The sequence below is a fragment of the Podarcis tiliguerta genome (assembly GCF_965153285.1).
Source record: "Podarcis tiliguerta genome assembly, chromosome: 13".
Taxonomy (NCBI): domain Eukaryota; kingdom Metazoa; phylum Chordata; class Lepidosauria; order Squamata; family Lacertidae; genus Podarcis; species Podarcis tiliguerta.
The window spans coordinates 41,167,562-41,182,979 of record NC_139546.1 but is presented as its reverse complement, the minus strand read 5'-3'; the positions used below and the strand labels follow the sequence as shown (position 1 = coordinate 41,182,979).

Below are 15,418 nucleotides of genomic sequence, written 5' to 3'. Positions count from 1 at the left end.
CAACCCCAGACAGTATGGAAAATGGTCAGCAATGATGAGGGCTGTAGTCTAGCAATATGTGGAGGACTATAGGCTTCCCGGCCAAACTTTAGGGGATTAAAAGCAACTAACAAGAAAAGAAATAATATGTTTGCCTGTGTTTTTATATCTGCTGTAAGCCACTCAAAGTGGCCGGGGGAACTCAGCCAGGTGGGTGGGTTATAAATAATAAAATTATTATTATTATTATTATTATTATTAGTCCTACTTCCTTCCATTCCTGTCTCCACTTAAATACCCTGGACCTTCTGCAAGAAGGGCATAATCTTACAGACAATACTTAACAAGCATAGTCCAAAGATGTCCACAGAGAAATAAACGTTTTAAGGTTTAATGGGGCTTACTCTGGTTTACTTGCATTCTCCATTCATCATGGTTAGATCTAATCAATTTTATCTGCTCATCAAACATTTGATGAAGGGTGCCAACAGTCAGTGGAATATCCAACAATATACTTGTCACATAAATGATACGTATATGTATTAAGTATAGAGTGTTCTGATACATCACAAGTATTGGTGAAATAAAACTTTTCAATTGTAGCTTTTTAGCTGTCAAATAACGGGATGCGGGTGGCACTGTGGGTTAAACCACAGAGCCTAGGACTTGCCGATCAGAAGGTCGGCGGTTCGAATCCCTACAACAGAGTGAGCTCCCGTTGCTCGGTCCCTGCTCCTGCCAACCTAGCAGTTCGAAAGCATGTCAAAGTGCAAGTAGATAAATAGGTACCACTCCGGCGGGAAGGTAAACGGCGTTTCCGTGCGCTGCTCTGGTTTGCCAGAAGTGGCTTAGTCATGCTGGCCACATGACCTGGAAAAACTGCCTGTGGACAAACGTCGGCTCCCTCGGCCAGTAAAGCGAGATGAGCACCACAACCCCAGAGTCGTTCATGACTGGACCTAATGGTCAGGGGTCCCTTTACCTTTACTTATCTGTCAAATGTGTTGCGCAGTGAGGTCTGCATGGTCCTTTGCTGCCATCTTTTCCAAGAATGGGAGGGCAGAATTCATTTACATTTTCTTATCTAGGACTCTGAATTTCTTCAAGGAGACATGATTCAGAAAAAATCTTGTGGGGAGGGAAACCCAATTCAATGGCGAATATGTTACAGTACATTGATAAACTATGGAACTGACTGACACAGGAAACAATGGTGGGGACAGTGCATTTGCAGTTGGGTACGGCTTGAAGGTTTCCCACAGGCATTTGGTTGGTCAGTGAGAGTACAGGCTGCTGGGCCAGATGGGCCATTGGTCTGCTTCAAGAGGATCATCTTCCATTTATACGTTCTTGGGTATGGAAAGGTTGATGGTGAAATATGACTGTTAGCAGTACAAAACAATAATACAAAACAATAGCAGAACAGAACAATAATTCATAAATGAGTACTTGTATATTCCATTATGCTGAAAGCTGTAAGACAAGTTTGATCATTCAGAATTAAGGACAGATAAAGATTTCCTTGCATATATTTTGACAAGAATTGCTTTGAGTCTTCTTGTCAGAAATGCTACAAGAGAGTAATGTATGTGTAAACGTATGATTGTTTTCCTCAAAGCAAATAAGTCAATTTTACAAAGGAAATTTAAACTATGGGAATTTGGAGTCTAGAAAAAATTGTAAAAGGGAGCAGCTGAACTTATATTTCCAAATATTCTACTGTAAACACAGAGGAAAACACAAAATACAGCAGATGACAGGTTTCTCATTTCTTTAATTTTTCTTCCTTATTAGCTGTTCCCTATTGTTCAGCTCAGGCCTCAGGATGATTATGTAACATTTGGGGAAGAAGATGCAACCCAGCAACCCACCACCGGAGGCTAAGATGGAGAAGATCTCCACAGCTACCATGTATTTTCCCTTGGTGCTCAGGTAGGAGGGAATAAAGGAGAGCCAAACACTGCAGAAGACCAACATGCTGAAAGTGATAAACTTGGCTTCGTTGAAACTGTCTGGTAACTTCCTGGCGAGGAAAGCCACAGCAAAGCTTACAGTTGCCAGGCAGCCCATGTAGATGAGGACACAGTAAAACATTGTTACAGACCCTTCATTACATTCTAGCCTGCACAGGAGTCCCCACCTCCAGGGCCGGCTGAGCTGGGACAGGGGCTTGAGTCTGAAGGGCCTGCACCTGTGCCAGATCCTCAGGAGCAGACGCCAGTTGCATCCACTCTGGCTCTGGAGGTGATTGAGGATCCATTGCCTCACTTCCGGAGTTGGTGCCATTGGCGAAAGGAGGAACTTCTCTGCACGGAGAAGTCCGCTCCACAGAAATTGGGTCTGGCTGCCACGGCGAAGGCAGAGACCCTCTAGAAATCACAGGCGGGAGAAGCCTGTGAGCTTGGGATCCGGCGGGCACCATTGCGCTCCCCCCAGAAGCAAGGGAAACCCCTTTTTTTCTTAGGGATTTCCCTGTCGGAGAGGGGGGGTGTGGCACGGTGCTGAGGATCGATCGCTACTTCTGTGGAGTGAAGCCGCTAATCTTTCGTCGGAGAGCGTCAACTTTTTCCTGGCAATTTGGAACATTTGACAGCAACAACCCATGAGTAAAGGGGAATTTGGAATTTTTTAAAAAAAGGATAAATTGATGAATCGGGCGGGCTACGATCGGGGAGGTCAGAAACAGGAAGTCCGCCTCCCCCTTTTTGTAAACAAGCGGAAACAAAGAGACTGAGCTAAAACCCCTGAAAATACTTAATTAACGGCTAAGTTCTAATATTGAAATTAACAAACCCCCCCTTGAAGGCAGGAGAAGTGGGGGGAGCTTTTATTTGAGACTGAATAGACCTGCGAAGTGGTAGAGAAGATCTTAAAACCCCATCGTCCAGACCCTGCGATCGGACTGCCAGTGGAATATATACCGGTTGTATTGGAAACGTTACTTAAAAGACGCAACATTGTTTTGGACTGTCTGCCCTTGCTACAAAAGGGCTAAAGAGACTGGGAATAGTTACAAATTAATTTTACTGTTGCAGTTAAGTGATATAAAGGGGAAAAAGACCAAGTTAAATTCAGCCAGCAACTTTGTCCCTCTAGAGGAAACTTTTGAAATTGCTACAACTGACAAGTGTCTAAAGTGGAAATTCCCCATTCTATGTTATGACTTCGGGACTGTGAGATCTAACCTTGAGCTGGGGAATTGTTATGGCAGATGGGAAAGGGAAAATAAGCACATCAACGACAAGGTCTGGGAAATTGCTGAGAAGAGCTTCAGTATCTGGATCAACAACTCCATTCGCCTTACCTCAACCCAAAGTAAAAGAAATGGCTTCAGATGAAGGTGTGGCTAATGCTTTTAAAAAAATTAATGACTCTTTGGAACAACTTAGCAAGAAAGTTGATGCTACCAATCAAAAGGTGGACAACACAATTAAGAAAATTGACGAGAATACAGAAAGATTGATCAGTTTGGAACAGAAAGCCAATAGTAACACAGAATCTATTGTACAGCTGATTAAAGAATCTAATTTGACACGGCAGACGAGGCAAGGGAAAAAGTTGCAGTTGTGGAAGCTAAATTGGACCAATTGGAGGCAGAAAGTGTCCCAGACCTGGCGAGACAACTGGAGGACCATAAATTAAAATTTTCTATGTTAGAGCTCAAGGACAAACAGGTTAATCTAAGGATCAGAGCGATACCCGAGGTCGAGAAAGATAACTTGGCAGACTTTCTCACGCAACAATTTGTAGAATTTTGGGAACTGAAACAAGAGGATTTCAGAATCGTGAGAGCCTTCAGGCTTGGAAGAGGAGGGAGGAAAGAGAAGAACAGAGTAAGAGATTGTCTGATTACCCTAAGAACCAAAGAGGAAAGAGACATAATTTTGAGTCAGCACTACAAGAAATCCTTGGTGATAGAGCAATCAAGAGTGGAAATTTTTAAAGACATTCCGAAACATCTTCTGGACCTTAGGTCCAACTGCGTTGGATTGGCTGCCTTGTTGAGAAGGAATCAAATCATTTTTAGGTGGGAATTCCCCCAAGGTCTCTCCTTTACCTTTAAAGGAAGGAAGATAAAAATAAGATCAGAAGAAGACAGAGATAAATTTTTGAATAAACACGAGGAAGATCTGCAGAAAGAACTTGAAAAAGTAGGCCCGACGAACACAACACCGAAGGAAGAAGAGCAAGCACTTGGGGCAGTTGGAGGCAAGGAGAAAACAACTACATAATGGCACTACAAATATTGAGTTGGAACATTAATGGCGCTAACTCTCCTGAGAAAAGGAAAAAGATCTTTCATTTACTTAAAAAGGAACATTTGGACTTGATTTGTTTACAAGAAACACACGTGACAAGGCTACACAGGAAGTTATTAATTAACAAAAGATTGGGCCAAGAATTTATCTCATCAGATAAAGTTAAAAAAAAAAGAGGAGTAGTCCTATATGCAAAAGAGAGCCTATCACCAACATTTATGTTGAAAGATGAACAAGGAAGAATTGTTGCAATTGAAATAAATTCACAAGGAGAGAAATTTTTGATAATAGGTATCTATGCGCCAAATGAAGGAAAATCGGAATTTTTTAAGAAGTTACATGAGACTCTTATGGACTATATGGAATATAATATGATCTTGATATGAGATATGAACGGAGTAGTGTCTACAAATATGGACAAGGCACAGAGACAGGTAGTTACTAATGACGGCAGACTACCAAAAACCTTTTTTGACATGACTGAGAATATGGATTTAGTGGACATTTGGAGAACTAAGAATCCTTTAGGAAGAGAGGGAACTTTCTTCTCTGAGGCTAAGATGACATGGATGAGAATTGACCAAATCTGGGTAACCAGAAGTCTGGTACCTAAGACAAACAAGGTAGAAATCAGCCCCCAAACCTGTTCTGATCACAATGCGGTTATGATGGAAATGAAACTGGCGCCAGCTGGTTCCTTCAGATGGAGAATGAATGATGCCCTGTTTCGAAGTGAGGAATTCACCAAGAAGGCCCAAAAAACTCTGAGAGACTACTTTGAGATAAATATGAATACTACAGTGGAAAAAAGAGTTATTTGGGATGCAAGCAAGGCAGTTATGAGAGGTTTTTTTGATACAACAGAATGCAATTAAGAAAAGGACACAAAATGAGAAAAAAGATAAAATTCTGGAAAAAATAAAGGAAGGAAAGAAAAAATTGAGAGTGAAACCAAAGTCGCAAGAGATTCTGAAAGAGATAAAGTTATACCAAGTACAATATATGAAATTGATGAACGAGGAAATAGAGTGGAAGATTAGACAGATGAGACAAAAGACATTTGAATCGGCAAATAAGTGTGGGAAACTCTTGGCATGGCAATTGAAAAAAAGACAGAAATTAAACACAGTCACGAATTTGGAAGTGGATGGAAAGAATATACAGAATCCGGTGGAAATCAGAAGATGCTTCCAGAAGTATTTCAAGCAATTGTATACACAGGAGAAACAGAAAGGAATGGACAATGATAGATTTTTGGAAGTAAATGGACTACAAAAAATCTCTCAGGAAAACAAGTTAATGTTGAATCATAAAATTACAGAGCAGGAAGTAGAAGGGACCATACAGAATATGCAGTTGGGCAAATCTCCAGGACAGGATGGACTGACTTCAAGATACTACAGAACTTTGAAAGAATGGTTAATACAACCTTTAAAAGAAGTCTGTAATGAAATATTGGAGGGGGAAAAGGCACCGGAGTCGTGGAAAGAGGCTTATATTACACTTATACCAAAAACAGAGACTGAAAAGACACAACTTAAGAACTACCGCCCCATATCACTGCTTAATGTGGATTACAAAATTTTTGCAGATATATTGGCTAAAAGACTAAAAAAGGTAGTAGCAGAAGTAATTCATAAAGATCAAGCGGGCTTTCTCCCAGGCAGACATGTGAAGGACAACACGAGGAACATAATTAATATTATTGAAAAATTACAGGAGAATATAAATACTAAAGCAGTTCTGATATTTGTGGATGTGGAGAAAGCCTTTGACAACATTTCTTGGAGTTTTATGAAAAAGAATTTAAAGGGATTGGGGGTTGGTGAAAGATTTGGAAATGGTATAGGCGCAATTTATACAGAACAGAAGGCCAAATTAATTGTGAACAATGTGGTGACGGAAGAAATTAAGATTGAGAAAGGAACGCGACAAGGGTGCCCAATCTCTCCATTGCTCTTTATATCGGTCCTGGAGGTTTTGCTGAATATGACAAGAAGGGACCAGCAGGTGGAAGGGATACAGGTGGGGGCTAAACAGTACAAATTAAAAGCATTTGCTGATGACCTGGTATTAACTTTACAGGAGCAGGAGACTAGTACCAAAAGAGCACTGAAATTAATCCAAGATTTTGGTCAGGTGGCAGGTTTTAAGTTAAATAAAATGAAAACAAAAGTACTGGGAAAAAACTTAACTGCAATGGAGAGAGATAAGTTCCAGAAGGAGACAGGACTATTATTGGTTAAGAAAGTGAAATATTTAGGGGTTAACATGACCTCTAAGAATGCTAACTTATTTAAATATAACTATGAAAAATGCTGGTCTGAAGTGAAAAAAGATCTAGAAATATGGTCAAACTTGAAACTATCATTGCTAGGCCGAATTGCTGTTATAAAGATGAATGTATTGCCAAGGATGCTGTTTTTATTCCAAACATTGCAAATTGTGGATAAAATGGATTCTTTCAAGAAGTGGCAGAGAGATATCTCTAAATTCGTCTGGCAGGGCAAGAAGCCTCGAATAAAATTTAAGTTATTAACAGATGCTAAAGAAAGAGGTGGATTTGCCCTGCCAGACCTTAAACTCTATTATGAATCAGCCACATTTTGCTGGCTGAAAGAATGGATGCTTCTTGAAAACACTGATGTTCTGGATTTGGAAGGTTTTAACAATGTATTTGGTTGGCATGCTTATCTCTGGTATGATAAGGCCAAGGTCCATAGGGCATTTAAGAACCATATTGTTAGGAAAGCACTGTTTAACGTTTGGATAAGGTACAAAGATTTGTTAGAAAGTAAAACCCCAAGATGGCTGTCACCAATGGAAGCGAAAGCATTGAAAAAACTCAATATGGAGGCCAAGTGGCCGAAATATTGTGAAATTTTGGAGCAAGGGGGAGACAGGCTAAAACTGCAGAGCTTTGAAAAATTAAAGAATAGAGTGAGAGATTGGCTCCATTATTATCAAATAATGGAGGCATATAAATTGGACAAAAAATTAGGCTTCCAGGTGGAAAAATCAAAGTTGGAAACAGAATTGTTAGAACCCAAAGTTAAAAATTTGTCAAGAATGTATAAGTTGCTGTTGAAATGGAATACTCAAGATGAAATGGTGAAATCTGTTATGATTAAATGGGCACAGGATGTCGGACATAATATTATGATGGTTGACTGGGAACAGTTATGGAACACCGGTATGAAATTTACGGCATGTAATGCCTTAAAGGAGAATTTAATGAAAATGATGTATAGGTGGTACCTAACACCAGTCAAGCTTGCAAAAATCTACCATTTGTCTGACAATAAATGCTGGAAATGTAAAGAAGTAGAAGGGACTTTCATTCACCTTTGGTGGACGTGCCCGAGGATTAAGACCTTCTGGGAGATGATATATAATGAAATGAAAAAGGTATTTAAATATACCTTTCTGAAGAAACCAGAGGCCTTTCTCCTGGGCATGGTCGGCCAATTGGTGTCAAAGAAAGATAGAACCTTTTTTATGTACGCCACAACAGCAGCAAGAATACTCATCGCAAAGTACTGGAAGGCACAAGAACTACCCACTCGGGAAGAATGTCAGATGAAACTGATGGACTATATGGAAATGGCGGAAATGACCGGCAGAATCAGAGACCAGGGAGAAGAGACGATGGAAGAAGATTGGAAAAAATTTAAAGTATATTTACAAAAATATTGTAAAATTAATGAATGTTAGAAGTATATTGGAATGAAGCTATACGGTTTTAGCAGAAGGAATATTAAGAATGATGAACAGTAGGTGTTAATGCGTTAAGTTGGGAAATTGAAAATTAAATTGTATTATGATAAATTAAAGATTAAATTGACGAAGAGGGAAAGGATTTGTTGAATTAGGTAATTTGAACTAGAATACAAAAAAGGGAGGTGTGAGGAAGTCGAGGAAATAAGCTAATGAAAGATGTGGATATAAAATCTGGATGTGTGTTTTTACTTTTGTTTTTTTGTTTTTTATGTTGTATTGTTATATTGTTTTTATCTCAGTTTCTATTGTGGATGTATTGTTTGTTGAATTTGTGTATTGTTTTATTCTTTTTCTTTTATTATTCTTTATTGTCTTTCTTGATATAAGTATAAAATACCTAATAATTTTTTTTTTTTTAAAAAAAGAGGATCCATTGCCTGCAGGTGCGACTCTCCCAGCCCTGTCAGGAGATGGTGAAACTGCCCCTGGGTCCAGTAACCCTCCAGCCTCTCCTGGCAGGTATGAAGCCACTAGTGTGAGGGTTGGTGTGGCTAGGTGTGAACCTGAATCCTTTGAGGATGTTCAGAAGTTGCCTCAGGAAGAAGCTAGCAAATTGCATGAGGCGATGCAGAAGGAGATGAACTCAATGGAGTCTCTAGGTGTGTTCTCCCTCACACATTTGTCGGCTGCAAACAGGCTGTTTGCTGCAGATGGGTTTATCGCCTTAAACCCACAGAGTCAGGAGAACCAGAGTACAAGGCAAGAGGTTTCATGCAGAGGAAAGGAGTCCAATTCACGGAAGTGTATTCTCAGACATCCAGAAGTGAAACTTTGCGCATGCTCCTAGCTGTTGCTGCACAAAGAGGTTGGAAGGTGAACCATTTTGATGTGGATGTCGCCTACTTGAACTCAGAATGAATACTTGAAAATCAATAAATACTTGAAAATTCCATGGCCTGCAATATTACAGTTTCACAGATCCCATTATGCTGAAAGCTATGAGACAAGTTTTATCACTGAGAATTAAGGCTAGATACAGATTTGTTTACATGCATATTTTGACAAGAATTGCTCTGAGTCTTCTTGTGAACACATGCTACAAGAGAATAATGTATGTGGAAATGTATAATTGTTTACTTCAAAGCAAATAAGTCAATTTTACAAATGTATTTTCAACTGTGGGAATTTGGACTCTAGAAAAAATTATAAAAGGGAGCAGCTGAACTTATATTTATCTGTAAACACAGATAAAAACACAAAATACAGCAGATTACAGGTTTTTCATTTCTTTAATTTTTCTTCCTTATTAGCTGTTCTCTGTTGTTCAGCTCAGGCCTCAGAATGATTATATAACATTTGGGGAAGAAGATGCAACCCAGCAACCCACCACCGGAGGCTAAGATGGAGAAGATCTCTACAGCTACCATGTATTTTCCCTTGGTGCTCAGGTAGGAAGGAATAAAGGACAGCCAAACACTGCAAAAGACCAACATGCTGAAAGTGATAAACTTGGCTTCGTTGAAACTGTCTGGTAACTTCCTGGCAAGGAAAGCCACAGCAAAACTTACAGTGGCCAGGCAGCTCATGTAGATGAGGACACAGTAAAACATTGTCACAGACCCTTCATTACATTCTAGTATAATTTCTTCTGTCATTGAGTGCATGTCCACATCTGGGTATGGGGGAGAGGTTGCCAGCCACACAGTGCATATCCCTGCTTGAACTATGGAACAGGAAAGGAGAATGGAGTGGCCTAGTCCTTTCCCCACCCATTTCTTCATCCTGGATTCTGGTTTTGTAGCCATGAAGGCCAAAACCACCGTGAAGGTTTTTGCCAGGACACAAGAAACAGCAGTTGAGAAGATGATGCCAAAAGCTGGTTGCCGGAGGAGGCATGTGACCTTCTCAGGTCGGCCAATGAAGAGCAAAGCACAAAGGAAGCAGAGCAGGAGAGAGATGAGGAGAGTGTAGGTGAGGTTTCGGTTGTTTGCAATGACAATGGGTGTGTCATGGTGCTTCATAAATATACCTAGTACTAGAACTGTGATCAGAGAAAGGAAAAGAGAGAAGCAGGCTAAACTGATGCCCAAAGGTTCTTCATAAGACAAGAAGCTGATATCCTTGGGTAGACATGCATCACGGTTCCGGCTTGGATAGTCTTTGTCTGGGCATTTATTACAGTCATTCATATCTGGGGGGGGGGGGGGACAAATATATTAGGTCACAGATTTCAGTTTGCTGAAATGTTTACTTTCTGTCTGAGAAGAAAAGAGCTCTGTTTAAATCCAAGTACATGTTTAGTACAGTCTTATGCAATGCAATGTGGTATTGTTGCAATCTAACCTATCTCTGTGTCATGGATATGCCACTAAAGCACATGAGACCGTGAGGGGAAAAGTACAGTGGTACCTTGGGTTACATACGCTTCAGGTTAAATATGCTTCAGGTTACAGACTCCGCTAACCCAGAAATAATACCTCGGGTTTAGAACTTTGCTTCAGGATGAGAACAGAAATCGCGCGGCGGTGCAGCGGCAGCGCGAGGCCCCATTAGCTAAAGTGGTGCTTCAGGTTAAGAACAGTTTCAGGATAAGAACGGATCTCCGGAATGAATTAAGTATGTAACCAGAGGTACCACAGTAGTCCAAAATGTTTAATTCTGCGCAGAAGGTTCAACTGGGAATAATTAACCTAACTAACCTAAAACAACTAAACGTCGTACAAAGAGTTCGAAACAGTTTTATACATTTGGCACAAATTCCACACATTCCATTAAATTTAAATTTCCTATCCAATTGAAACGCTTTGTTTCCCTCACCCCATTTCCTCTTAAGGCACTTTGTTGTCTCCTTATGATTGGTCCAAATTACAAACAGTGTGAGCATGCATCCTGACTCCCAGTTTAAATAAAGGAGCTTCCTCGTGGTCTGCTAAAATTTTATGGCAGGATTAGTTTCCACGTCAGTATTTTATTTCACTCTAGTTACCATGAATAGTCTGACCACAGTCTGAGCATGCTCAGTATGTCAAAACATTATATGGTATAATTCTCTGTGTTCAATTACTACAGTATTCTTGAATTTAATTGGTTGAGAGCTATGTGGTCCTGTAAGTGCCACAGCCAGTGTCATTGCAATCTGAATGTTTATTCACATTAGCCAGGGTGCAGCCTGTGTAAGTCAGAAGGAGTGCCACAGCCCCCTCTAGATATGCTCAGGACGCAAGGTAGAAATGTGGAAAGAGAAAGGCATGCTTGGCAAATCCACATCATGATCAACTCTCATCCAGAAACCAATGTCCCCACTGTAGAAGGACATGTGGATCCAGAATTTGCCTGCAAAGTCACTTACAGACTCATTGTTAAAACTGTGTTTATGGAAGAAAATCTTACTCGGCTATGAGTAATCGAAGAAGCAGAAGTGGGATCATTTTTAAGGGTGCTCCTGGTTGCGGTCAGCCCCCCAACCTGGTTCCCCCCCCCCGGCGTGGGCGGAGTAACGCCATCATGCCAGGGTGGCACCACGATCACCATGCCTTCTTGACCAATCATTTGTCTGTGGGGTGATTGTGGTTGGATATAAAAGCTGCAGCGTGAGGCGTGTCAGGAACCTGCTTCACACTGCTGAACACCCCCCCCCTTTATTTTATGTGTCCTCTGGCCTTACTTTGGACTTTGGTTGGTCACCTGTCTTAGGCCAGGAGCCGGGTAGGAATGTTTGCATTTGGCAGATTGGCAATGGCCACTTGGCTTTCGCCTACCTCTTAGCAATCGCCACATCTTTGTAAGGTTTGGCGGTTAGGCATTGGCTCATTGATTTGTGGGGGAGGGGAAGTCAGCCATCTCCTGCCCCTCCATTGACCAAGGGTATTCTGTTAAAGGAATCCAGGGCCTGGTTTATCCTTACTGACTTCCTGCAAAAGGGGCAGGAGTCTGATTTGGTCTGCTGCCAATTCCTATGCCAATACCACTCACATTTCTGTAATCAATATAGTTGTGGCCTAAAATTTTGCCCAATAACCTTAATCCAAAATTATGTGTCAGTGTGAATTTTATTCTAACAAGGGGCTGGTTTGGCGACCTTGCCACACAAGAAGACGAAGAAGAAGAAGAAGAAGAAGAAGAAGAAGAAGAAGAAGAAGAAGAGGAAGAAGAAGAAGAAGAAGTGCTTTGAACCACATACCATCCAACTACTCTGAATGCATGGTCATTCTCATTTGATTAGCATATTTAAATTATATGAAAGGCAATGATCAGAAAGAGGCAGGATCACATACACAGTAGATTATCTTTTTTTAAAAGTAAACTCAGCCATCCTTACAACACATTTCAATTATTACTGCTGAGTCTGGATCTATTTAATCTATTTATTTCTCCTACCTTCCTGGATTGCAATCTTCCCCTCTGCACATGGGATGCAGTCGTAGCAGCAAGGTGGCTGTCCCTCCTTCACTTTCTTGCTGGATCCTGGAAGACATCTCTCAGTACAGAGAGAAAGAGGCCGAGTCTATTTCGTAAATGAAAGAGCAGAAGGATCAGCAAGAGAACAATGAGTTTGGAAATCTTCATGTTCCTGGGCCCCTCTCTATGTTACTAAGCTGAGTCAGCATTTCAGCAATATGTAAAATGGTGGGGTTTTTTTAGTACAGTGATACCTTGGGTTACATACGCTTCAGGTTACATACGCTTCTGGTTAAAGACTCCGCTAACCCAGAAATAGTGCTTCAGGTTAAGTACTTTGCTTCAGGATGAGAACAGAAATCGTGCTCCGGCGGCGCGTCAGCAGTGGGAGGCCCAATTAGCTAAAGTGGTGCTTCAGGTTAAGAACAGTTTCAGGTCAAGAACGGACCTCCGGAACGAATTAAGTACTTAACCCGAGGTGTTTGAAGTGATGTCATACTCCCTCTATTGTTCTGGGATGTGTAGGTGTTGTGATTACATAGCACTTCCCCACTTCTTAGCAAGAAAGGCAAAATCTTGGGGCTTATCCTCTTTTCCTCAGCTAAAAACCAGTATCTTATAATTGTTAAGAAATATTTATAAAAAATTATAAATATAATAAAATAAAATATTTGCCTTTATTCCATTAGTGACTTCTAGCAGTAAGCTTTTGGCTCTTAATCTGCTACTTGGATGAAGAAGTGTTTGGATTTCATATCCCACTTTATCACTACCCGAAGGAGTCTCAAAGTGGCTAACATTCTCCTTTCCCTTCCTCCCCCACAAGAAAAACTCTGTGAGGTGAGTGAGGCTGAGAGACCTCAGAGAAGGGTGACTGGCCCAAGGCCACCCAGCAGCTGCATGTAGAGGAGCGGGATCAGGACACTGGCTCTCTGTACGCATTGGTCATGTTCTGCACAGGAACATGCAGTTTAAAAGACAGTGAGTAGACCTGCAGGTGAATGGTCATTGCTTAGGCAATACTGAATTACTTTGGAATTATCTAATAATGTGGTCCTACCTGATTAAACCAACTGTGCCATGTTATGGCATCTTCATCAAGGATGAATGATTGGTCTCGAGAAGTTTGCGGATCTATCCTCCCAACGCTCACTCTGTGCAAACTTTGGTTGGAGAATATTATCCAATTGACAATATCTAAGCTAGATACCACCTCTCCATTCTGGTTGATGAAGACCACATCTCCTGCCGTATTGTTAAATGAGATACTTCTCAGAAAGTGATGGAGCTAGATTGAATACAGAAAAGGCAATTGTTTGGAAAAGACTGGTGTTCTAATACAGGACTGAGGTATCTTTTTCCCTATGGGCAGGACCTACAGCAATTGGTGTGCACTGATTAAGTCAACTGTGAGTGAAGCTGATTAAGTCAACTGTGAGTGATCTCTCCCCACTCTCTCCAGTCTTTCTTTCTCCCACCCCACTTCTTTTCCTCTCTCCCTCTTCATCTCAGGAGACACAACAGTGGTTTGCAACTACCTGCTCTGAGCGAGGATTTGGTGTATATGGGATAGAGAGAATGCTGACCATCTCTCTTGGCCATGACTACTGCTTGTTATCTGTGAATACAGTGGCATTTCAGTGATCTCCAAACTACTGTCATTCAAAACCGTTTTTTCTCTGAGAGGAATGAGCAAACTGACAACATTTTGGAAACCCATACTTTATCAGAGAATAACAGGTTTCTTCCAGTTGAGGATGTCCAGCCTATTACCTGCCAAAACTGTTGATTCTGCTTCTTCCTTCTCCCTCTGTACGCCATTCCTCTGTGCCTGAGTCTGGATGTGAACATGGCATGTAAAGCATGGGCCATGGCGTATACAGCACTGTGGATGCTGTAACTGTGGCCTGTCATGCTCATTTCAAAAAATGATCCAGGAAGGCTCTCCAGCTTCTCTTCCCCGGTGCAAATATTCCCCTCCACCCCATCTGAAGTGATATCTGGAAATACACATTCAAAGGCCTGTTGCCAGAAGTCCCTGATAAAACCGTCCCCATCTGTGCTGGATGGGTTTCTGTGCACAACATACTGATGAAATCCTGGTGGGTTTCTAAAGTGAATTTCAAAGGCTATAGCACCATTGAATACTCTTGAATCCCACTTCCTTTGAAAGACAAATGAAGCAAACTCAATCTGGGCAGTTGTTATCCATACTTTGCTTTTTATATTGTTTATCATGTCATTATGTTCTGATAGGTATGGAAGCCATCTAAAATTTGCCATGGAATAAGATTCTCCATTTGCCACCATAACATTAGCTCTGCTGCTGAGAATTTTATGGTTTATAATTGCCCCCTGTTGTAGCATGCCATTAATTTCAGAAATAAAACTAAAATCAGGGATTCTTTCTAGGAATGCAAAGCAGATGCCATTCTTGGTAAACATTGGGGAAATGGTTTGCACAAATCTTTCTCCATTCTCATTGTCCGTTGCAATGACTCCAATCCACGTCCACCTGAAATGCAGAAGCAAAGAGAGAATTCCCTCATACTGAAGGGCTTCTGAGGGTGCCATCTGGTAGAAGGGAAGCCCTGGGCTTTTATCATTCATCACTGGAGCAGAGCCATAAATGAGCTAAAAAGTAAATGGAAAATAGAAGTGACAAAGTAGATTCCTTTCACAGTATACATATATATTATGTGCTGAACCCTGTTAGTCAAATATGCCCTTTGTCAACGTTTCATGGTTTGTTTGCCTCTCTCTCAGTTTTACAAAAGACACATATGCAGATGGGCTGAAACCTGGGATCCTCTCCCTTTTCTCATTTTTAAACCTTTCACTTTTATGACTGGAGTAGGGCATTGTGTCTATTTTACTTTTAAAAAACCAAACATTTTTTGAGTCGTTGCAAAATTTGCCAAGGTCTTGTATAATGGATCAAACTGAATGGGGAACATACCATGCCCCAAGCAGCAGATTTCCTGGACATTATCTGCCTTTGTCAAAACGGCAAATTGGATCAGATACATATTTCTTCTCTGGAGCTTCTTTCTTCTTCGTGA

General features: G+C 41.0%; 1 protein-coding gene across 1 annotated transcript; it reads right to left on the bottom strand.

Moving 5' to 3' along the window:
- Window positions 1-9,247: 9,247 nt before the first annotated feature.
- LOC310662997 (vomeronasal type-2 receptor 26-like) lies at window positions 9,248-14,984 on the bottom strand (the record flags this gene model as incomplete). The annotated part of the gene is made up of 4 exons (XM_083410464.1): window positions 14,130-14,984; window positions 13,417-13,644; window positions 12,336-12,462; window positions 9,248-10,149 (listed from the first exon to the last, which is right to left on the bottom strand). The coding sequence occupies exons 1-4, from the start codon at window positions 14,964-14,966 to the stop codon at window positions 9,248-9,250; spliced, it is 2,094 nt and encodes a 697-aa protein (XP_083266590.1). The 5' UTR covers window positions 14,967-14,984.
- Window positions 14,985-15,418: the final 434 nt, after the last annotated feature.